The sequence below is a fragment of the Lygodium microphyllum genome, chromosome 7, assembly GCF_053477565.2.
Source record: "Lygodium microphyllum isolate KBCC chromosome 7, Lygodium_microphyllum_v1.1.10, whole genome shotgun sequence".
NCBI classification, from domain to species: domain Eukaryota; kingdom Viridiplantae; phylum Streptophyta; class Polypodiopsida; order Schizaeales; family Lygodiaceae; genus Lygodium; species Lygodium microphyllum.
In genome coordinates this window covers 62023739-62047738 of record NC_141141.1, presented here as the reverse complement: position 1 = coordinate 62047738, position 24000 = coordinate 62023739, and the positions used below count along the sequence as shown (strand labels likewise).

At 44.5% G+C, this 24000-nt stretch overlaps 1 protein-coding gene across 1 annotated transcript in view; it reads right to left on the bottom strand.

Annotated features, from left to right (window-relative positions):
- The window catches only part of LOC148033524 (protein PAM71, chloroplastic), a 66867-nt gene extending 62364 nt beyond the window's left edge, over positions 1 to 4503 (bottom strand). Inside the window, exons 1-8 of the mRNA XM_087680920.1 lie at positions 4386 to 4503; positions 4243 to 4286; positions 4120 to 4195; positions 3883 to 4031; positions 1625 to 1818; positions 1396 to 1489; positions 723 to 861; positions 556 to 632 (exon numbers count right to left, since the gene is read on the bottom strand). Of these exons, the coding sequence (XP_087537046.1) occupies positions 556 to 632; positions 723 to 861; positions 1396 to 1489; positions 1625 to 1818; positions 3883 to 4031; positions 4120 to 4195; positions 4243 to 4286; positions 4386 to 4503 (891 nt within the window). The remainder of the gene's footprint in view (positions 1 to 555; positions 633 to 722; positions 862 to 1395; positions 1490 to 1624; positions 1819 to 3882; positions 4032 to 4119; positions 4196 to 4242; positions 4287 to 4385) is intronic.
- Between the last annotated feature and the right edge of the window lie 19497 nt (positions 4504 to 24000).

Sequence of the window (24000 nt, the reverse complement as noted above, 5' to 3'; positions counted from 1 at the left end):
AATTATCTTATCTTACTCTCCACCTTTACAGAAAACCCCCATCTTGTAGCAGTATCCACCCAATCTGTCCAAACATAATATGAAGGAAACAGAGAAGTAACTTCATTACTCCACTACTTGTGGAGAGCTTAAAGCTGGTTGGCTTTCACGAGTTCACCCTGACTACCCCTGATCTTGACATCTAAATCTGTACCACAATCTTCCTAACCATTATCAATAGTGGCCAAGACAATTTGTGGACTGGAATGAAAACCGAAACAAAGGCCAGTACTAACTACCATGAGTTTGCATGTGGGAAGCCAATATACATATTCAAACCATTCAGAATGTTCTTTATAACACATTTGTCCTCTTGCCAGACTGAATTACAATTGGTTTTATTGGCAGTACAGCCATTAAACAAGAAAATTTGCCTATTTAACTATGGTTGGAAGTTTTCAGAATGAAGAGGGAAAACCTAACCTGTAAAGATAAACTACAAGTAAATGTTCCAGATATGTTATGTTAATATCTACAAATTAACCCAACAAAATGAAAGCATCTGAAGGAGCATACTGAGACAAAACCACTCTTTATATCACTGAAGTCACCAAGCCAGGTTGCACTATCCTGTACAGATGCTACTTCTGTTCCTGCCAACGCATGATGGCACAGAAATGGTCCAGTCAACAAAGCAATTGCTATAACAGCTGCACCTTGTTTGCAGTTCCATGTTGGCCAACCTTCTGTAGATGGAACTTGTTGCAAGTGCAAATCATTCTTTGTAACTATCTTCAGGACATCCACAATTGCTTCGTTGTTTAGCACCTTCTTACTGATGTTGCACTCAAAGAGGTTTAGTTTACTCTGTATATTGACTTCCTGAAAGAACATGACACTACATTTTGGAATAAAGACCACAAAAATACATGGTGCAAAACAACACGAGCAAGCTCATTCAACACATTAATATATTAAAAATGGACACAGATGAACGAACATTTGTACAATTGAGTAGTGTATTCATGTACAAGTAATATGTGTATCTACACAAGTTTGCATTAGGTCTTCAAGAAGATGCATGCTTTATAGGAAACCGTGGGTTATTTCCCTAATTGATGTGTCAGGTATCTGACATGAAGATAAACTCTCAGCCTCCCCACTTCAGCTTCATTTCTATACATAAAAGAAGTAATAATGAACCTAAACCTCTCAAAACAATTCATACCAAAATTGGGCTCATCAATCATCAAAGAGAAAGTATCGATGCCAAATTCAATAGTAGCCCATCCATGTTGCACCTAGAAAGGGTGAAGACATCTGCTAAATATTTGAGACATACTGCAAGGATATGGTACACACTCCTGTACTACCCAAACAGAGTAGCAAATGGACATTGGCCCTCAAATCAGATACCATATTTCTAGCAAAATTGATGGACACTGCTGACTCTATTGCATCAGTACTAAAAGAATGCCTCTGCAACAGTATCAAATTAGGCTGGATACAACTGCCTCCAAGAGGAAAACCAGCATTAGTCGACCAACAGATCAAGTCACAACAGACGTGTGAGAGGTGATAAAACTATGGGACTGTGCCCCAATCCACATCAACAGCCCAATCTACCATTGCAATCAAGGCTTACATTGCACCCTGGAAAGTGATTTTTGTTGAAATACTGAAAGTACCGCAACTGCAGTCTGCTCCAGCTATCCACACTGCTGCCACGTCCTCCAATGGTGCTGTTCGGACCTGCCTGGTAAAAAACACAGCCCCTGCAGCTCCCATGACTTTTCCAAGCATCATCCTCTGCTCCTCCAAACAAGCTTGCTGCTGCTGCTGCAGCCCCAAGACATTGTTTTACTAGATTGCCACATCCTCATTCTGTTGTGTTTTCAGTCTCTTACTGCTACGGTATTGTGTGACATCCAAAACACAGCCTCTGCTCCTCAAATGCAATTTGTGCTGCTCAGACTTCTCCCTACAGCCAAAACACAGATTTTCCTCGCAATCTGACATCAACCTTGCTGGTTGCTCTCATCCAAGATCCATTCGAGTGACGACACTCTCTATGCTACTATGAACAAGTCCTAGTTGGTTGCTCCTACTACTCATAGCATATCCAACTCTGCATTCACCTTTGCACAACTCAAACGGCCTCTTTGAGTGTCCCTAACACGTGTTCTGCCTCCAACTTCAAGCCTTTACCCTTGTTTCAAGTTCTTCAGCATTTGGTTCCAATCCTACTAATCTATGTTTGAACTAGCCTTTGGAATCCCAAAGGGCATAGACCACATTTTAGCAAACACTTAATTCAGCTTTATCAATACATTCTACAAGAAAAATCCACACACAATTGGAGCTAGAGTTCTCCTGCACCAGACATGACACCTATTGGCCCCAAAGTTTGGTGCCCCTTTTAGTATTTCTTTAGATTACTGATGTATGCTCAAAATTGGTTACAAATGGCTTTATTTCAGCAATTTATTTGTGACACAATTAATCCATGGGTACACAATGACCTTGTCATGTTCAATGTTGGCCTCCAACCAACTGTAGAGCCTTCAAAAATGTGAATGAAAATTTCAGCCTGCCAAACCCAAAAAATTACAGCCAACATTTGAACCCAATTACGCGGAGCATTCACCTAGAGTCTAGACAACTATCCTGCATAGTTCTTGTACAATCTCACATTGTTCCTCTCACAAACAAAGGGATTTCTTGCAATGAAACTATGAGAATGTCACTTTCTTTGTGACGAAGTTGCCCAAAAAGTGCACTAGGCTTGAGATCTCAAAGAAGAGGAAAAGATCTCTGTCCCAATGTTGAACTAACCTATTTTTCTAATATTTAGTTCAAAAACAGTAGCACACCTTGCTATAAACAAAGTTACAGAGCTGCCTAATGAATTACCCATGCCAAGAGGAAAAGATTGGCTATTGTCCATACCTCATCCATACTATCAGCTCATACTCCATGGTTGAAACCTATAATCTCTGCAACAAAGAAAAGAAGCATGGCTCTCCCTAAACTTGGGCTACTCCAAAATGAGAGAGAACCCCAAATAGCTAAGACAAGTTTTCCAAATGAGTAACCTGCTACTCCTTAACCAAATCTCGTTTTGATTGAGGGCTAGTTAATGACTTAGTCATTGAGCATAAGTGAGCTCCTTACTGGACCAAACTTAAGCTCAAAGCCTGCTTTATAACTCAAGTACCCTAAGTGATATGCTAACTAGGTGAAACTTTCAATGTAACTTAATTCACAGGTGCAAACTTTCAATTTGATAAAGTTTCACATTGCACCTTGCAACTTTCGCCTTGGTCCTAGCCTATACACTTATCCACTACATGCCCAATGGTTAATCCTTCACTACCTATACAATGGTCACCATGTTAAGAGCTAGGGATACTAGAAAAAAAGTTCATTTTACTTTAAAAAAATTGTGAATTATAATTAAATCATTAAGTTTATTTCTCATTTTGGTGACATACTCACCTCTTGAAACATTGCAAGCGACTCCAATTGCATGCAATTAAGATCCAACTTGGCATACAAAATTACCAATACATGTTTTTCAACAATCAAGCATATTGCTATTATTGCATGTATTGCCAATGTACATTTGTTCATATATGTTTCAAAGTAACTAAGCACACCACTGTGACTCCATGTATTACCAATGTGCAGTTATCCATGCATGTTTCCAACTAATCAAGCAGACTTTTGTTACTCCATATTCTAACAATGTACATTTTTCCAAGATGATAGTTGCTTTACTAGTATACAACCAATCACAACTATACAAATCCACAACTATCAAAATGGTATTTATTGCACTAGTAAATAACCAAGCATAACCACAAAAAACACAATGGTCTAGTAGACTGATCATACAAATACCCGAGTAGAATCTGAAAGATCTTCAAAACAGCCTCTAGATATGTGAGCATATATGTACCAAGTAAGTAGAACACCACCATCTTCTTGAGCATCATCCAATGCTCCAAATCTACACTCTACTAGCCATAACTGAGTGTCGTTGGCTTCGACTGAAAAGCATCAAGCTAAAGTTATCATAAATGAGATAGTTCTACCTCTACAAAAGAGGAAGAAGAATGATCTACCCAAAGTGCCTACCAACTATAAATAACTGAAATGCCTCTAAACTGGCATACCAGCCAGCTGAGCCACTAAATGTGGTAAGAAGAATGATCTACCCAAAGTGCCCACCAACTATAAATAGTTGAAATGCCTCTAAACTGGCTGAGCAGCCAGCTGAGCCACTAAATGTGGCAGATCAGTACCTACAAAAACCATAAATGTTGATGTTGCAAGCAATAAATGCCAACAGGGACAAACAAGGCAAATTGCAGTTTGCAAGGGCTGCACAAGCTAACAGTTACCTGGCAAAACCAAGAAATGTATACTAAACTGACTAAGAAAAGAAATGCATGCTCTAAATAAAGTTTCCTTCATTGTCAATGCACATGACAGACATAGTAAAGCTCCTAATGTCCCCATCTAGCTCAGACTAAGGCTCACAAGCAAGAGATGATAGTGCCCGACAAACATGACAACCAACAATGTCATCATTCCTAATAGATGTCCTAGTAAGATCGAAGATAAAATCCATGGCTATGCTATCCCATGGTCTATAAGGAATAGGCAAGGGCCCAGTATATTCTATCAATCAAACTTGACCATTTGACATAAAATGCATGTGAGCTCAAAGTGATCCACGTTGCATCTCAAAGTTAGCCACAAGAAAAGAAAGTCTCAACTTCTTTCATTGTAGCACCAATGCAACAATGCCCTACATATGGAGGTGCATGACTTTCAATCATAACTTTGGCCCTTAATTGTTTTGTAGCACATAAACAACCATGCATCATAAGAAAGCCCTCTTTAAGAGTATAGACCTCATGGTAATGATCATGTAATAACAGATCATAGACTCTAGCAAATTCCTCATTCTTTGCATATTGTGTCTTCATCTCATCTAACTCATGATAATATGCTATAGACACTATTGAAACTTGTGGTTTCCTAGACAATGCATCAGTCACAACATTTTTTTACCCTCCACGTGAACTATCTAAAAGTGAAACATGGATAAAAAGCTGGCCCATTGCATATGCTTCTCTGACACCCTAGTCTAAGTAAGAAAATATCACAGAGTTTGATGATCTGTCTATACAACAAAATCAGCCCCTGGTAGGTAGTGTGTTTCAAAGTGGAAAGAACATGAAAAAAAACTATTTCTCATAAACCTACAAATTTTTATTAGCACCCTGTAAAATTCTACTCTCATATGCCACAACATGGCCTTGCTACATGAAAACTACACCAATGTTGTCCCCACATACATCACACTGAACAATGAAAGCTTTTCAAAGATCTCGCAAGATCAACGCTGGATTCGAAGCAAGCTTTTATTTCAGCTTATTGAATGCTGAAATTTATTTAAAACCCATGTGAATGGCACTCCCTTCTTCTACAATGCATGAAGGGGTGAAGCAATTTCAGCAAAGTAGCATATGAACCTTCTATAATACATTTCTTTGGGTAGAACAAAACAATAGGTCTCTATTTGCCCAGCCATTGCAACTCCACGAAAAGAGCTAACTAATAGCAAAGCTGCCTAACATTAGTTTGTATACTCTTCCAAATCAGCGCAATGAACTCTATCTGATTTGTGCCAAGTTGTTGTTGTATTCACTTCAAAAGTATTTGTGTGCCATTGGGAAGAGAAAACCTGTTTAAAATGCACCCAAGTTGTCCGTGCCTTGCCTTGCATCAAAAGGCTTGTCCACCATTGAAGTGCATTCCTTTTAAGAAAGTGACTACCATGCATGCCTCTAAATGCTCGAAAAAATTGCCCCTAGAGTAGGCTGCATTGAATTGTTAAATGAAGGTTAAAGCCTTCAATCTATCTTGCATACTATTAGAGGTTTCAAATTTGGCTACTACCCCACCTAATCTATAGTCTTTAACTTTACCCAAAGGTCTCAAGTTATCATACACTGGTAGCTACAAAAATGGTGGCCCTAATGATACCATTATTACATTTGCATTTAACATATGCCCAACAAGGCCTCCCAATTGACCAAATATTCCAGGCTGCATATAAGTGTTACCATACATGTCAATGTGCATTTCGGGCTACAATGCCCCATGATAATTCCCCTGAACACCTAATATAGGTGGCTGAAAACCAACTACATGATGCATGGCAACTTTGGCAAATGCAATGGTATCCATAGCCTCAAACACTAATCCACCCCCAAAATAACCTAGATGCATAGATGGTTAAGGAATTGTTTACTGTCCATGAGAAACATGCTGCACATTATTCCCTAATGAATGATCATGCTGCTGAACTAGAGTTCCCTGCACATTCGGTATTATAGATGCTGGTGTATGCAGTACTTTTGGCTGAAAAGATTGCCCATCAGCCTCATTTCACTGTTTAGAATGCAAAGCAATCTTTTTCCCCTTAACATCAAGAGCTAACTGCATATGTTCAGTAAATTTAGGCTGCTGAATTAACTACTGCAAGTTTTTAACACCACTTGCCAACTATACCCTGAACACTTCATTTGCTTCCTAAGCACCTTGGACTTGTGAGGTTGCATGTGATTGACTTGCATGCTCACCAACCACATTTGTTGCTCACTTTCCTGAAGCACTTTCAGCATTCAATGACTCAAAATCATGTGTTGAGTGCCTTTCAAGAGGGAATTCCTGTTCCTCACTCCTATTACCATTGTTGTGTGTCATCATTTCCCATTTGCCCCTTGCTGTACACTCTTTTGAGCGAGTATAAACCTTGTAACTGAATTGCAACAAGCCAAGACGCATGTCTTTGTAGCTTGAGACAACCACAAGCTCACCTCCTTCAAAAAGATGGTGTTGTCTTGACAACGAAATCATTAAAACCAGTCTAAAAGCCCAAAGGACACTAGAACATATTTTATCAACACTTAATTCATCTTAATCAATAAATTTAGCAAGAAAAAACCACAAACAATTGCAGCTACAATTCTCCTACACCACATGACACCTGTTGGCCCCAAAGCTTGGTGCATGTTCAAAAGGACATGAAATTTTAATGCTTTGCTTAGGATTTGATTAAAAGTTAATTAAATGTGTAAATGTGACTTACACATGTGAGGTGCAAGTTAATTATTTCACAATATGGGACCAAGGACCTCGAGATATTAGCTGGTGCCAAAGATAAAAGTTATAATAAGTTATGCCTAACAAGTACTACATGGTACCCGGTGTCAAAAGTTAGCCTAAAACATCTAATTAGCCATTAGTGTCAACGGTGACACTAGCGAATTGGCTTTAATTAATTAATTAATGTGATTCCTAGACTAATGAGTATTGAACATCACTTGGGTGATAAATTGGTTTGGCAATTTAATTGTTGACAAGTCTAATTATTTTTTTGAGTCATAAATAATTATTAAATTAATTTTCAAAAGTCATCTTCTAAAAATTAGTTTTAAAAAATCTAGATAATGCTGGAAATTGTTTTGGAAGGCTAACACTTGGCAAAACTTACCCATGCAAGATGGAAGAACATTGTTGAGATTGAGAGAGAGAGAGGAAGAGGGATAATTGTGGTACGCAAATCGGATGCTATATGTGTGCATAGTGAACGTCGGAAGGATCCCAAGAACAAAGAACTCTACAAAAGCTCATAAAACAAGAAGAGAGGTTTGCACGACATGAGACAAAAAGACAAATTAGGTACAATCTCCCCCCATGCCTTATGTGAGCGCTTTACAAGGCATATATTTATAAATTTATCAATCTCCAAGCTCAAAAATAGCCCAATTTTACAATTAGTATGCTTTGGCTTTTGTGTTTGCTTTTGCCCAAATAAAGAATAAAGCGTTTGGGCATCCAAAAATCGGACTGTGCCCAAATACAATATCCAATAATAAAATATTTAAACCGAGCGCCTATGTGCATACAAAATAATAAATGTTTGTCAAGCGCTTTAATAAATAAGCGCGCCTAAGTAAATATTGACGCCGCGCCTTTAGTGATAAGACGCGCACCCATCAAAAATAATAATTCTTCTAAATAATATGAATATACACCATTGCCCGGTACTTCTCAACGCCACCGCTGCCTGCTCTACACATCAACTGAAGCATTCACAATTGTTAGAAAATAATAAGATAAAATCCATAAAAGTGAATACCTAGTAATCTTCAGCTACAAAATAATAAAATAGGTTGGAACTCTGTCCTAACCTTAATTTAATACGAGTGTACTCTAAACTCATAAACATCCATGAATTTAAATATGTATTTTGCGGAATCACCAACATGTACATTAAATTAACATGACACCTGAAAAGGACAAGTGTCCCCATCAACTTCTTGCACAAGGAATCCACCTTGTGTACGAGCCCCGATAAATAAATATAGTTTTATGAAATCCATTGAAAAACCTCACCGAATCCATCATGGAATAAAAACCTCACGAAATCCACCGTGGAATATGCCTCCTGGCATCAAATTGTTACAAAAAAAAAAGAGAGTATCATTCTATTTTGTGCAAACTAAGAGAGGGAGAAAGAGAGAGAACTGTCATTAATAGGCCATTTCCAACTAGTAGAGACCCTCCAAGAGGAGCTGATGACATGCCCAAAAAAAACTACAACAATAGAGTGACAGCAATTTGAGGGTTATTTTCTGCGTGTTCCATCAGTAAAGATAGCTTTCATGATATCTAGACAAAGCAACAACAAATTTCTTTTATTTTCTCGCGGTGGAAGTCTAAATCTTCTCTCTCCTTAACATTCTTTCTCATCCTCCAATCTATTCTTATCCTTCCTCAACAATTTTCAAAAAAACTGCCCTTGGAGGTAGAGATTTTGACTAATCTCTGTTATAAACCTTAATTTACAAAAAAATTAGGACTTCACAACCACCTCACGAAGCATGCTAAAAAATTGAAGACCTGGACACTTAAATCTTAATCACTAAAATTGGTGTAATTTCAAGAGATTCAAGTAGCCATTTCACCACCAAACATTTAAGGCTGAATTTGTCACCCTAGGAGTACAATTGAAGGCCAATCCCCAAGCAAACCAAAAGGCAAATTGGTTTGAAGGCTTGGTAGTTATTTATGACAACACGAGACGCTTCGATTAATGGAAGAGATTAGAGAATCTCAGTTGTACTCCATCCATTTGCAATGAAAGATAAAGAAAATATTGCAAGAGACAGCAACTTTGGGGCCAACAAGCTTGCTCTTACAAACAAAGGGATTTCTGGCAATGAAACTATGAAAATGTCACTTTCTTCGTGACGAAGTTTTCTAAAAAGTGCACTAGGCTTGAAATCTCAAAGAAGAAGAAAGGATCACTAAGCACTGTTAAGAAGGTTAAGAAGAGTACTAGGGTTTGCACTGAGGACACACAGAGTGTACGACCACGACAGAAACACAAAGACACTGACACTGACACAGAGGGCAAAACTCAAACCCTAAACGCAAAACTCAAAACTCAAACACAAACAGAAGAAGGGAGAGAGAAAACACAACTCTGAAGTGAATGAATGCTGTAAATGAATGTAAGAGTGTACAGTGCGCTCAAGGGCAGGGCAATGTCGGAGTGTGACGTCCACTGAAGACGGATCCCAAGTCTGTGACCACCAGTCAGAGTGTAGGAGTGCTGAATAGTGAATGGCAGCAGGCTGGTCACCAAAACGCAGCAGTCTGGAGGCTGGAAACTGGTAAACGCAGCAGTGTACCACCGATCAGGGGCTGGAAACTGTGCACAGTCTGCTGTGAACAACAGGCTGAAACAGTGTCTGAGAGTGTCAGGGCCTGCAATGCTGAAAACGCAAGCTGGCTATCCCTGGAGATGATGGACAGCAGGCTGAACAGCAGTCTGGGACAGTTTGGAGCAGTCGCCAGCAGCTGAGAGCTGTCGCCTACAGCAATGGACAGGCTGAAGATGATATGGCTACAGCCGATGATGACTGGACAACAGATGGAGGCGGGCTGCAGGTTGGAAACTGGGCACCAACAGCAGCAGAGGGTGTGTGGGTTGGTGTAACCTGCAAAACAAGGATGATTGTTGAATGGGGGCAGCCTGTCTATTTATAGATGTGAAAGGGAGCCCCAAAAATTAGGGTTTCCACTAAACTTTCTCGAACCACTCCCCGTTTTAGGATTTCCACTGAACTCTCTCGAACTGCTCCCCGTTTTAGCGTTTTACTCTAAAAGAGTATTTTTAGTGTGTTTTGGGGCTGTTTAAGAGGCTAATCAGCAAGTAATGCATATTTTAGCTCAACAAGCACATCCTGCACTTAAGTTTTGTCTAATGAGCAGGCCTCTTATAATAAATAAACAAGTCATTAATTAGCTCTTGATAAAAACTGAGATTCAATTAAGAAGCAGATGGTTACTCATTTGGAAAGCTTATCTTAGCTATTTTGGGCTCCTTCTCTCTCATTTTGGAATTGTCCAAGTTTGGAGAGTAATTTTTCTCTTCTTTGTTGCAGAAATTGAAATTTTAAGCAGTGGAATATGAGCTAATAATATAAATGGAGTGATAAACAACCAGTATGCTCCTCTTGGCATGAGGAATTCATTAGGTAGCTTTGTAACTCTATTTACAACAATCTGCATTCGAAGAAGAAAGCTCATGCCGTCGCGCACTATTGCTCTACTCCCACCATCGCACAAGCTCCCCCCACTTTCTGTCCCACTATTTCCCCGCCATCTCCCCCGCATTCTGCGCCGCTTCTCCCCCCCATTCCCCCCTAGTGTGACCCCTCCCCCCAGCGCGACCCCCCCAGCGCCGCTTCCACCTCTACTCGCAGCCACGCCGCCTGTTCCCTAGCACGCCCTGCCTCCTCTGCCTCACCCATGCCGCCTGCTCGCCCTCGCCTAAAACCCCCCCCCCCACTTGAACCCGCCCTATCCTCCCATTTGAGAATCTGTTTTCTTGCCTCTCTACCCTGACCCCTCTGCCTCCACCGTCCGCCCCTCCGTCAGTTCCCATACTGCGGCTCGACTCTGTCCAACATGCCTAACACACGTTCGCCCTGTTGCGAGCCGGCCTACAGCAGTATCCAACACCTCCCCCACCATGTAAAAAGCACTCCCCACCCCTCGCCATCGGCCCTCCTCCCCTCCAGTTGCTCCCTCCCTCTGCAGCAACATCCCCCCTCCGACAGAGCAGCAGGGTGAGTGGTAGGTCCTCAATAGGGACGCACAATGGAAACCTCTGGTCAGACACCAGTGCATTCTACGAGTGCCCCCCAGTCAAACACCTTGCGCATCGTCCTATTTGAGGAACAGCTCTTAGCCGTCCGTGCCACAAAGCTGGAGCTTAAAGAAACAGCGATCTTTGGTCAGGTAGTAGAACACTCCCCATCCAGGGCCTAGCTTCGAGATTGGCTTCACTCCACAATGCGCATCAGCACAATGCAAATAGTGGAGGCAGTTCTAATGGGTCAAGGGATCTTCATGATACGACTCACCTCAGCAAACGCAACACGGAAGCTACTGGCTAGCTCACCCTATGCCTCCACAAAGGGGATCATCCATATGGTTCCCTTGTACAGTGGCTTCACAATGGAGGCATTTGCACTCCACAACAGTTTCCTTGGACACCCGGTCGCCCTACTCTTCTCCGGACTAGCGATAGAGTATCGCCAACTTGTCGAAGACTTTGAACAGCTCTTCGGCACTGTCGTTCCCACATCTTCCATGGACGCAGTGACAGCCACAGGAGTCCCAAAGGTATCGGTGGCAGTGAAAGAGAAAGAATATACAACAGTTTCTAGAGATTGAGGCAAGCGGACACTCCTTTCAGGCAACAGATCATCGTGACTGGGCAACTAGGGCAGTGCCTGCATTGCCATGACTTTGGGTACCTGGCAAAAGAGTGCACGCGCTTCGGCTAAACGGCTTCGCCGACAGGTCCACAAGTAGACGCGGATGGCTTCACATGGGTCCAGAGACGACAGAGAGGGAGACGGCAAGGGGGCCACAGGCAGCCCCTTAGATACAGCCACAACAACAAGGCGAGCGTCGCCCCTCCAACAGAGCACCACGCAGCCCCCCCTCCTCACCCCATCCAATAGGACCAGAGGCCTACACATCCACCCCCCACGGAGGTGCCACAGGCCGCCTCACCCGAGGGCCCACATCCCCCATCCCCTCCCCCCCCCCCCACAGCTCCCCCCCCAGACCCTAGTCCACAGCTCCCCTCCTCCAGAGCTACCGGCCCCTGCCCACACCCGCCGTGTGCCTCCGACCACCCCACCATCCCTTGATCCTCCCCCTCCCCACCATCACCCTTACCGACCAGCCCCCCTGATCCCCACCCAGCACAGGTGAAACCCCCCTCCCCTCCCACAAGAGGTAACGAGCCCCATACGTCAACATCCTCCACTCACCCGCAATCTAGCCCTCTCTCCCCTCCCCACACAACCACCAGCTCATCCATCCATGCCGCCCATCACACTTTTCCAAGACAGACGTAGCTACTACCACAGGAGTTTTTTCGCAATGGGCCGTGGTCTTATCTAAGAGTTGCGGAGCGCGGAGAGTTCCACTACCCCTAGAGGTGGGAATCTTTGTGGTACACAAGTCAAGGAGCAACAAGGTCCATCTACTAGCACCACCGGATGGACCAAACTACGCTTTCTTCCTTCAGACCTCTCACACACGAGATTGAACGACGACTCAGATAGAGGAGAAGGTGAAGAGTCAGGTGGCAAACCACATCTCCCAGTGGATGGGAGAAGGTGGACTGATGCTTTTCTCCCAACAGTGGCCAGGGTGCATGACGGACATTAACTGGTGGGCTAGGGCCGAGGTCCCACATCTAAGCATTATCTTTCGAGCCCCTCCACAGTGGAGAGCGCCAATGGATGCGATCGAGTGGCCCCTAGCACAAGCGGCCGGCTTCTACCAATGTACAGAGTCTCACCTCTCAGCCTGGTTGATAGATGCCCTAGTGGTACCACCAGGCGCATCCATCATCCCCATGGTTTGCCCAAGGGCTACCATGGGGGAATGGAATTCACAGTCTAGGCCGGCAGCGAAGTATATCCGCATGCCTCATAGCACCTCTTCTTTGTCAACAGCTTCCACTCCAAATAGATGCTTGTTCAATCAATCACAGGTTTCCCTATGAGCTTACATCTTGCATCCTCGAATGTGAACAGCCTCCACTATAGTGGAGCATGTGGTTCCAAGAAGTTGATTGTTCGTCGGCAGGAGCTATAGCCTGCCCTTGCCAGACAAATCGATATCTTATTGTTACAGGAGCACAAGCTCACTCCCGCCCAAGCCCAGCGGGTAGGGAAGGTACTCCCGGGAAGTTCACACACTTATTGGGAGCACACCATCGGTGCCCACGGTAGAAGTGGAGGCGTATGCACCTCTATTGGCCCGAGTCTCACCGCCTGCGTATGAGACCACGGAACGATAGTTGTAGGGAGGGTTCTATGGATCAATTGGATATTGGGGACTCGTGCCTTAGAGTTCTCAATGTCTATGCCCCCACTGAGGTTAGGGCACACAGCAGGTTCTCGCAAGACTCCCAGAGGTGGACTCCTAGATTGTTGGAGGGGACTTCAACAACCTGGAGGCTCTAAAGGACCAGCAAGACAGAGGCAGAAACTACCAGGGCATGGCTGGGGAGGAGCAGGAGGCATGGGAGGTCTTCCTACTGACAGTAGGAGCACGCAATGCTTGGAGAGACCTTGCCTTCCACAAGAAGGAGAGGTCGCTAGACTTCTCTTTGGGATACAGGGCGGCTAGGTGGAGTCTTGCTTGAGCGATTGGACAAGTTCTATGTGGGAGAGTGGGGATCCTCTCGTGGAGGCCATGTAGGGCAACTGGCGGAGCACCGCGTTGTCCAGTGCCCGGTGCTCCTGACACTTGATCCCCCAGCATCTGCCCTTGACACAAGACCCTGTCGGATCCCTGACTCGATCTGTAGGAGGAGAAAGATGAAGAGACAGATTGAGCAGATCTGGACCAGGGAGTGGGACAGGAGGGACCGGATCACACAGGTTGCAGAGATCCTAGCCGAGTCGAGCAGTATCTGCCAAGAGGCAGCCCTACAGGCCAAGCAATAGAGCTGGGAAGAGGAGAGAGTACTCCGGCGGGACCTTACAGCCACGCACAGATTACTGCAGAAGGCACCATGGGATCCCAACCTCCATGCACAGGAGGTGCGTGCGCAAGCAACCATTGCCAATCTAGAGGACAAGCACTCAAAGTTCTCATTCCGCACCTAAGGAGCCTTCTAGGCGCAGAAGGGGGGCACAATGTGCAATTAGTTTTTCCAGGCGCACCAGCCCTACACCTCAAGAGAGTAGATACGCAGCCTTCGGGATCAGTATGGGAGGACTCGTTCTAGCCCAAAAGAGATAATGGAGATTGCCACCGACTACTACAAACACCTTTTCCAGCAGGAGACAACCTCGGCTAGAGGACACCAATGTAGACAGCAAGTCTGAGATCACATCCCATCCCTCGTCATAGACAAGATGGGGCGCTCCCTCCTAACCCCCTTCACAGAGAAGGAAGTAGAGGAGACTTTCCATACACAGGACGGACAGAAATGCCCAAGAGAGGATGGCCTCTCCAAGGCCTTCTTCACTACCTACTGGAAGGTAGTGAAGGACCCCCTACTACTGGCCTTCCAAGAGATCTTCACTTCAGGACATATGCTAGGGAGTCTTTTAGTAGGCCTATTAGTCTCCTCCCCAAAGAAAGAGACCGGTGTCAAAAGATGATGTACCAGCGACACAGTAGGGTTTGCGGGGAGGAACACAGAGTGAACTCGGCAAACATGGAGAAAAGAAGAGAAGAGAAAAGAAACTTTGATGAATGGAATGAATGTGATACGAGGGAACAAGGGTGCCGTAGCACAAGGAAGATGATGAAGATAACCACGAACCATGAACCGCAATGTCCTCCTGAAGGGGTGTGAGGGTAGTGGAGAGGCTGGAGAGAAGAGGTGATGGACTGAATGAATCAACCATAAGGAATGAATGAGAGTGTGGCCTATAAATAGGCACAGTCAGTCTAGGATGGCGCCCCTTTTTGGGGCTGCAAACCCTAAATGCAAAACACAGAAACGCAAAAACACAAACTACGGGTGAAGGGTGAAGGGTTTCTCAACACCCCCTCTCAGACCCAAAAAGGGAAACAAGAGAAGAGTGAGGTGGAGATGCAATGCTACATGCTGAAGAATGCTCATGCAGCAGGTGCCATTTGGACAGTGTCCCTCGTGGGGAAATTGTTTACTTGCCCAAGCACCCTAGTACAAAGATGAAAACATGCAATGCATAGGAGGAATGTCGGACTTTGTGTGGTGCCGAGAACCATAAGGATATACCCGTACTCAATCTCGGGAGATGGCTCCATGCTGACCAAGTGACCGAGGCAAGAAGAGAAGAGGAGGAAGAAGATGTAGAGGATCCCTAAGATCCAAGATTTCCACCAGAAAGGGAACCTACAGTAAAGACCAGTAGATAGAGTGAACTGGAGAACCCGAAACACAACCTCGGGAGAGAAGCCACTAGCTCCGTACATCTATGCTAGAAGGAATACGAAGGCCTCGTCACCAAGTCGCAGTTGACCCTCCAAGGTCCCGATCAAGGTGGTACCTGAAGATCCTGGGTATCAATAGAAGAGATGACTAGTCGAAGACAGCCACCCCAAGAAAGTAGAGGATGGGTGAAGAACTGCATGTCGAGTAGGTTCCCCCTCTGAGGTGGGAGGTGGAGAGGCCCCCGCAAAAGTCGAAGAAGTAGATGCCCCCTCTGAGGGCAAAGAAATAACATCCCCCTCTAAAGTAGATAGGGAATCCAAAAACTCATGGATCACGGACTCCAAAATGTCTGATGACAAAGGAAGTGCCACCATCGTGTTGAAGAAGGTATCTAGGGTGCCGAAGAGCTCCCAGAGGTAGCCTCTTGAACCTAAGTAGTCGAGGGTGGGGAAGGGTGGGGCTCAGAATGAGCAAGAGGTGGGCAACAGTCGCTATCTCTTAGTGGAGCAGACTGGGTAGCCAAAGAAGAGGAAGGAGTCAAGCAGCCACTCTCTCTCGAAGGAGCAGACTGACAAGGAGACGGTATCAAACAATCACTGTCTCTCGATGGAGCGGACTACAAATCCGTAGATCGTAGAAGCCACTGTACCTGAAAATAAGTGGGAGAAGACTGGCACTGGCATTGCGACGATCTCCAAGAGGTCATAGTGCCAATCAATCCTCCATGTGCCGGAAAGGACTTAGTGCGCATCGGATGCGTCTTATTGTCTTAAGCATAGTACTCTAATAGCTGATAATTGCTTGACTGGAATCAGCTCCAAACTGCATGAAGAGGGCTGGAAATCAGGCACCAACTGATGGAGACAGCAATGGATAGCTTCAGCTGAGATGTCCTCCGCAAACAGGATGTGAGTAGCAAGCTGAAACACCTAAAATCTGCAAAAACGAGATTTTGATACAGCAGAAGAAGAAGAGAAGTGGATGTCGAACCCGCCACCGGTCTTTGCCTTCACTGGAGTGGAGGATAATCCAACTCTGATACCATGTCAAAAGATGACGTACCAACGAGACAGTAGGGTTTGCGGAGAGGAATACAGAGTGAACTTGGCAAACATGGAGAAGAGGAAAAAAGAGAAAAGAAACTCTGATGAATGGAATAAATGTGATACAAGGGAACAAGGGTGCCGTAACACAAGGAAGATGATGAAGACAGCCACAAACCACAAACCGCAATGTCCTCCTGAAGGGGTATGAGGGTAGTGGAGAGGCTGGAGAGAAGAGGTGACGGACTAAATGAATCAGCCGTAAGCAATTAATGAGAGTGGCTTATAAATAGGCACAGTCAGCCTAGGATGGCGCCCCTTTTTGGGGCTGCAAACCCTAAACGCAAAACACAGAAATGCAAAAACGCAAACTGCGGGTGAAGGGTGAAGGGTTTCTCAACAACCAGTTGGAGCTATCCCAATGGAAACTGATAACCTTATTGTCAGTGGCCTATAAGGCACTGGCAAAGATGATTGCTAGACGACTCCGCCCTGTGCTTCCAGACATCATTCATGACACACAAACAGGCTTTGTCCAGGATAGGAGCATCCTAGACAATGTATTTATCTTCTTTGAGGCGACAAAGTGGGTTCAACACAGTGGGCGAGGACTGGCCATACTACTCCTGGATTTCAAGAAAGCCTATGATAAGGTGGATTGGGACTTCTTAGAGGGCACCATGTTGAGGTTGGGCCTCCCCCATGCATGGATCCACGGGGTCTCCGCACTTTATAGATCAACTACTAGCAGATTCTCATAGGTGGTAGGCGAGGGGAGAAGTTTCGGCTGGAGAGATCAGTCTGGCAGGACTGCCCCCATGCCCCTACATGTTCTTACTCTTTGCAGAGGCAATGTCTCACTTCCTCAAATCACATGTGAGCGGGTTACGCGGCCTTCGACTTCCACTAATAGAGGAAACAGAGCTGTTAGACTCAGAGTATGCAGATGATACAACACTTTACATAGAGAACGATGAGTTGATGCTGAAGAGAGTGAGACTGGCTCTTGAGGTGTTTTGTACTGCAGCGGGAGCGAAAATCAATTGGTGAAAGTCGATTGGATTCCTTACACAGACCCGAACTCTAGCACGGAGTGGGGCGTCCACCTGGGATTTAGATGGGTGTGCAGAGGACAGGCCGTCCATTACTTAGGGTTCCAGGTGGAACTTGACGTCACTCCCGCCCAGCAATTTCTTCCAGTCCTTGACTCTATTTGGAGGAAACTAACCTACTGGAGTACTGCTCGCCTTTCCCTAGCAGACCGAGCCCTAGTGGTTAACCAGGTCCTAGCAACAGCTTGGTGCGTCGCCTCGTGTTGATGCTTCTCCTCAGCCTACGTAGTTCAGCTTCGCCGCCTAGTACGAACTTCCTTTAGTCCGGGTCAGACGGTTCCAGGGATTCTCGGGCCAAGGTGGCATGGGCGACCATCATCCAGCATCGATCAAAGAAAGGGCTGGGGATCATAGACCCAGAGCATCAGAGTATGGCCCTCTTGGGCAAGCTAGTAGTCCACGGCCTCACACCAGGAGGGCAGACCTAGAAGGTCCTACTGCAGGAGGATCTCCACGATTAAAGACCGAGGCTTGGCGATGATTGGAGGCCGTCCCTAAGATGGATCTTCACGACGGCCCAGATCACCCCCCCCACAAATCCCCCTTCCTACATAGCTTGCCTCATGTGTAGCAAGGCTTCCGTAAGGCCCTATTCAGAGCCCCCCAAGTTGCCAGGAGAAGATAGAGCGTCAGCCAATGATCTGGAACCCCCAGGTCAAAGATCGCGATGGGGTACAAATTAGCGAGCACCCCCACATCCAGTGGACTGGTTGGCAAGCCGGCCTAGCTCGTACCATTAGGACATAGCAGGAGGTGTACAAGATGGTGGACGAAGAGGTGCTGCAGCGAGCATCAGGCTGCCAAAGAGGAGTTGAGTTGAGGAGAAGGAAGATAGATGCAACAATTCCTCAGGAGTGGCTTGCCCCCTTAATACGAGAGCCAATAGAGCCCGGGGAGGAGAGGTATGGGCCGCTAGGTTTTCACCAGCAGGTATCCCCCTTCAGATGGCAGGTGGAGTGGGTGACACTTCACATGGGACTTTTTTCATCATGCAGGAGGGGGAACGTCTGGCCCTTGACAGAGGGCAGCAGGATAAGGGGATAATTGTCCTTTCATGGAGGAGGATTCAGGTGGTTAGCCTTCAGGGGAAGACATGGCGGCTGGACCCTTATGTCTTCTGGGAGGAGCTCAGGGAGTGAACCCTCTGGATCTGGGAGGGCAAGCCACTTGATGAGCTGGAGTGGGATCTAGGAGAGTGGCTATGGCCAGCCACTACGGTTGAGGAGAAGCCACCAAGGTTCCTAGAGTATACAGTCAGGATTGGCAGACACGTACTAATGCAGGAGGACATGGATTAGGTATCGTCATGTAGCAGGCATTAGACGGAGCATAGCATCACGGAGGCTTTCCGACGGACCTTTTGGCGCCGCCTATGGGATAGCTTAAGGCCAAGGAGGGTATCGTATTTCTTATGGCTGGTGGCACATGAAGGCCTAGCAGTGGGACAAAGTGCTGCACACAGCAGCCTCTGGAAACTCCAAAGCAATGCCTTTGGACATATGAGACGACGCAGCTTGTGTGGAGAGGAGCATGCCACATCCTTTGCCGTATAGCACCCAGCCTTGGACATATCTCATGGGGAGCTTTCTACTGGCAGGCAGTCAACCAGGGCCATCACCTTCTGTATGAGGCCGGGATGCAAGACACGATATTCATTATTGAGGCAGGGTTGTGTGCACTGGTCGGGCTGGAGGCTCTACCCATCCGCCAAGTATTGGAGCCCACACCAGACCACTCTGAGGTATGGAAGATCATAGGGAGTCTTACTAGATGGCATATCTGGAAGGCGCAGTGTCAAGAGGCGAAGAGACAAACTGAGAAGAACGCTGAAAGATGAAGGGACTGAACTAATCTGCAACAGAAAATTGAATACGAGGTTGGCCAGATCATTCCATGCATGCAGCTGACATGCATCGATGAGAGGGTCAGAATGGGTGGACAGTGGAATGGCAGCAGGTTGAGGAGAGAATTTCTAACTATGTCGACAAGCAACAAGTGGTAGCTGTATATATAGTTGATGAGAGAATAAACTGGGCAACCAGTAGCTCTCACCAGCTCTCACCAATGTGGACACACTTGCCAATTGGCATAAAACTGAAATGCACTCAGTCCTTCTCAATGTGAGAAATGTGAGCATGACTAAAACAAATTGATTGGCTAGAAAATGAAATGCACTAACTATCAAATTTCCAATGTCTCAAACTTTGACAATGGAGCTCACAACCAAGAGATGAACAGCATGAAATACATGAAATGCCAATGCCCCCTTTTGGATCCTCAACAGTGGTTGAAGGCCTAATATGCACATCATGGAGCATAGAAGATAGAAGCTTGGGACATAGGCTTTGTCAAGACATCCGCTGCATTGTCCTCCATAAGACAATAAACCACCACTAACTATGAGTCCAATATGCTCTTCCAAACATAATATAGCTAAACCTCAATGTGTTCCATATGAGCATGAAACAAGGGGTTCTTCGCAAGAGCAAAGAGCCATAGTAGGGCTTCTTGCTGCTCCAAGAGATCACACCTAATCCAAGGGAGAAAGCAAAACATGTAGAAAAAGATGGTGTTGATGTCTCCAACCCAATTAGAGTCACTCCAACCTATAAGAGTCTCTATACCTATACATAATCCCATAGGATTGGGTCTCAAGTACTGCAAAACACAAAGTGCGACTATTGAGTAAGCCTGAAGCAAAGTCTTCATGAAAGCACACAACAAAGCCACCACATAAGAAATGTCTAGCCTCATATGAATGAGCCAGATAAGGGAGCCTACAAGGTACCAATAGCAGGTGCCATTTGGAAAAGGGGATCACCTATTGAAGTAACTTTAGACTCAGGGTCCATGGGGCATGAGATAAGCTTGTATGAAGCCATGCCACCTCCTTGATCTCATTGAGAAAACACTCAAGAATTTGCAGCATGCATACAAATAAAAAAGGGGAGTCTATGAATTAGTAAAGAAAAGAAGAGTTTAATTCTAATTAGAACTTTTCATTAAGAGGGAAGAGTTCAAATCCACCTCCTTGATCTCATTGAGAAAACACTCCAGAATTGGCGGCATGCATATAAATAAAAAAGGGGAGTCTATGAATTAGTAAAGAAAAGAAGAGTTCAATTCTAATTAGAAGTTTTCATTAAGAAGAAAGAGTTCAAATCCAACTGAAACTTTACATGATAATGATACATAAGCTTCTCTTGAAAAGATCTTTTCCTCGTTATATCGCTACTTAATAAGTGGATATTCTCTTATAGTTATAAAAAGAAATCTCCCTCTCCTTGTGCCACCTTGTGACACCTCAATTATGCCAATAATATCATCAACATGTCATCCACACAGTAGGAACAAAGGTCTCTTCATAGTCAATGCCTCACTTCTGTTGAAACCCTTACACTACAAGGGGAACCTTGTATTTGTCTAAACTCCCATCAGCTTTTAGCTTTGTTTGAAAAATCCACTTCGTCCCAATGACTTTCTTGTGATGCAGACGGTTCAGTCTCATTTTGGTCAATACTCTCAAGCTTCTTCTCCATGGTCTCTCACCATTGAGGTGCTAAAGAGCCTTCTTTCAACTATCCAACTCAAAATGTGCCATATAACCAGCTGTAAATAACCACACAAATGAAGCCTAAGGTGCAAGCCGAGCAAATCTTCTAGGGCTCTCCTCCACAGTGGAATTTGGGGGGAGGATCACGGAATCACGCATGGCCTGCTAGTACCAATGAGGTAATGGGTCTCTCGGAGGGGGCCTAGGAGCGGAAGGATCTACGAGTGGGTCAGGAGCAAGAGAAAGGCCTGCCTCAATAGACACTATCTCCGATGGTATAGAATGAGGAATCAACTCAGAGTTTGGTATAGATGACTGCACTATGTTCCTCTCGTCAAAAACTACCTCTCTCCTAACAATCACCTTGTTTATTCAAGGATCAAACAAATGGTAGACTTTCGCTTCAAACCAATCCAAAGAGCATCCTCAATGATACATACATTACCCCAATATCAATACATGAGTGTATAAGCATCAATGGACTCTAAACAATGAAGAGTATACTATCCCAAAGTATAGATAGTAGGGTTGTCCACTGTGATAGTAAGGAAATGATCTCAACCACTCAAAACAATGCTCAAAAAGGAAGCCTTCAATTATAGAGAGGATGCCAAATGAGTGGCCAATGACTTTATCAGGTATGTGTGAGTTGGATGGTTGTTGTCAGTCAGGGAAAAGTGTTGTTACAATAGACACAAATCACACTAGTTACTCCTGGTTGGCTGTTATTGGAGTAGTTGAGCTTAAAGCTCGCTTGACAAGGCTCCATGGAAGCTATTTATGAAGCTTTCTTCCTAGATTGAAGTCAATGTGGATAAAGCTTCTCGAATGCCCGCTCCGATACCAATTGAGAGGTGAAACAAGACTGAAAGCACAAGTGGAAGCAAGAGGAAGTCAGATCTATGGAGGTTCAAGCAAGAGAGAGAGCAAGACAGTATGTGGAAACTCGGTCACAATGTACGACTTGCCTTCCCTTATTCTATTGTCATAGAAAGAATAAAGAATAAAGTAATAGTGATGGGTGGCTACCAAGTGTGTGGATAGTGAGTACAAAATAAGTGTGGGAAGCTAAGCATAGGTGGCCTTTAACCCCCCAATAGTGCTTTCCTTGGTCTTTATTATCATCAAATCATTCAAGATCACCATCAAATTTTTCATCACACCATGTTCAAATCTGCTTTACTGTCCATACACTGTGTGGAGACTATACATGTTATTATTTACTCCACATGCTAGTTGTGCCTCCACGTTGCAATGTTGATCATGCCATCATCATCATGTGCTAATCTAGCCATCATAACTTTTGAAGTCTCTGTCATTTTGGCCCCACCTTGCAAGGATAGGCAAGTAATAATCCTCCCTAAGATTGAAAAGATCTTAAATATCATCGAGAAACACACATCTTGTCTTATTAATGAGGTAACTTTGGAATGTTGGCACACAAAGAAGAGGATTTTCTTCAATCTTTTCATTAAAATATATCTCATTCTCCTCCATTTTTGCAATATTCTCACTCTTGAACATAGCAAGACCAAAACCTTGTACGACTAGTTCTCAATCTTTGCTTCTCAATATCCTCTTGAAATATCTCTACCTTCTCTTCAACTTCTTCATCTAGAGTTGTAGCATCTTTTCCCTTTTTCTCTTGCACTATATCTAAAGAAGAATCTTCAATATATTGAAGGAAAACAAGAGATTCTATGTCCTTGTTAGTAATGAGACATTATTGTTGATCCTTATGATGAGGGCAATTTACTTCATGCTCCTTGAACTCCTCATCTCAATAAGGTTCCATTTGATAATAAGAGTTGTCATGGGAGCATTGGTAGCTTCAATAGCACCATTGGAATGCATACAACCATCAATTGCAAGAGTGTGTACATGGTGGAATAATATTCCATATGAACCTAAATCTTATCAACAATATCATCTAGGAGCGCTTTTAGATTGGAAGGAACATTTAGTATAGCATGATGGAGTTAAATATTCAAAGTAACCTACGAAGATCAAGAGATCAGCTCCAGGAGTAAGCTTCCCTGTGTGATCATCAGGAGGATACATGTAGGTATGACACCCGAAGACTCTATAGTGGGACACTACAAATCAATCGCCAAAGAATGCCTCGTATGGAGTCCGTTGAGGAACAATTGTAGTCAGGCATCGGTTCAAGATGTACACCAAGATATTACTAACCTCAACCCATAGACGATCAAGGAGTTTTGCTGCTAGCAACATAGAGCAAGCCATGTTCATGACAGTCTAGTTCCTATGCTCTACAACTCCATTCTATGAGGGGGAGTTGATAGAGGTGAGTTGGCAAGAAATGCCATGCTCCTAGAGAAACTCAGAGAACTCATGGAAGATAAACTCACCACCGCTATCACTCCTCATGCAACCAACTCGACATTCAAACTCATTATAAACCAGTAGCACCCAAGGAAAAAAAGTATATGATAGCATATGACTTATGCTTGAGAAAATATACCCACATGTATCTAGAAAAATCCTTCACAATCAAAAAGAATAAAGCGCGCCATTCAAAGCGGCTCGGGCCATAAAGATCATCAACATGAATCAATCTTAAAGGAGCTTCAACCCTAAGAGTGACTACTGTGAAAATGGGGTACAGTGCTATTTCCCAAGTTGACAACCTTTATGGATATCTCAAGATAGCTTCAAGCATGAAAAGCCCTTCACCATCTGTTGGTGTGATTGCCACTACATCGATAGTAAGCTAGTTTGCTCTAGCAAGTGTGG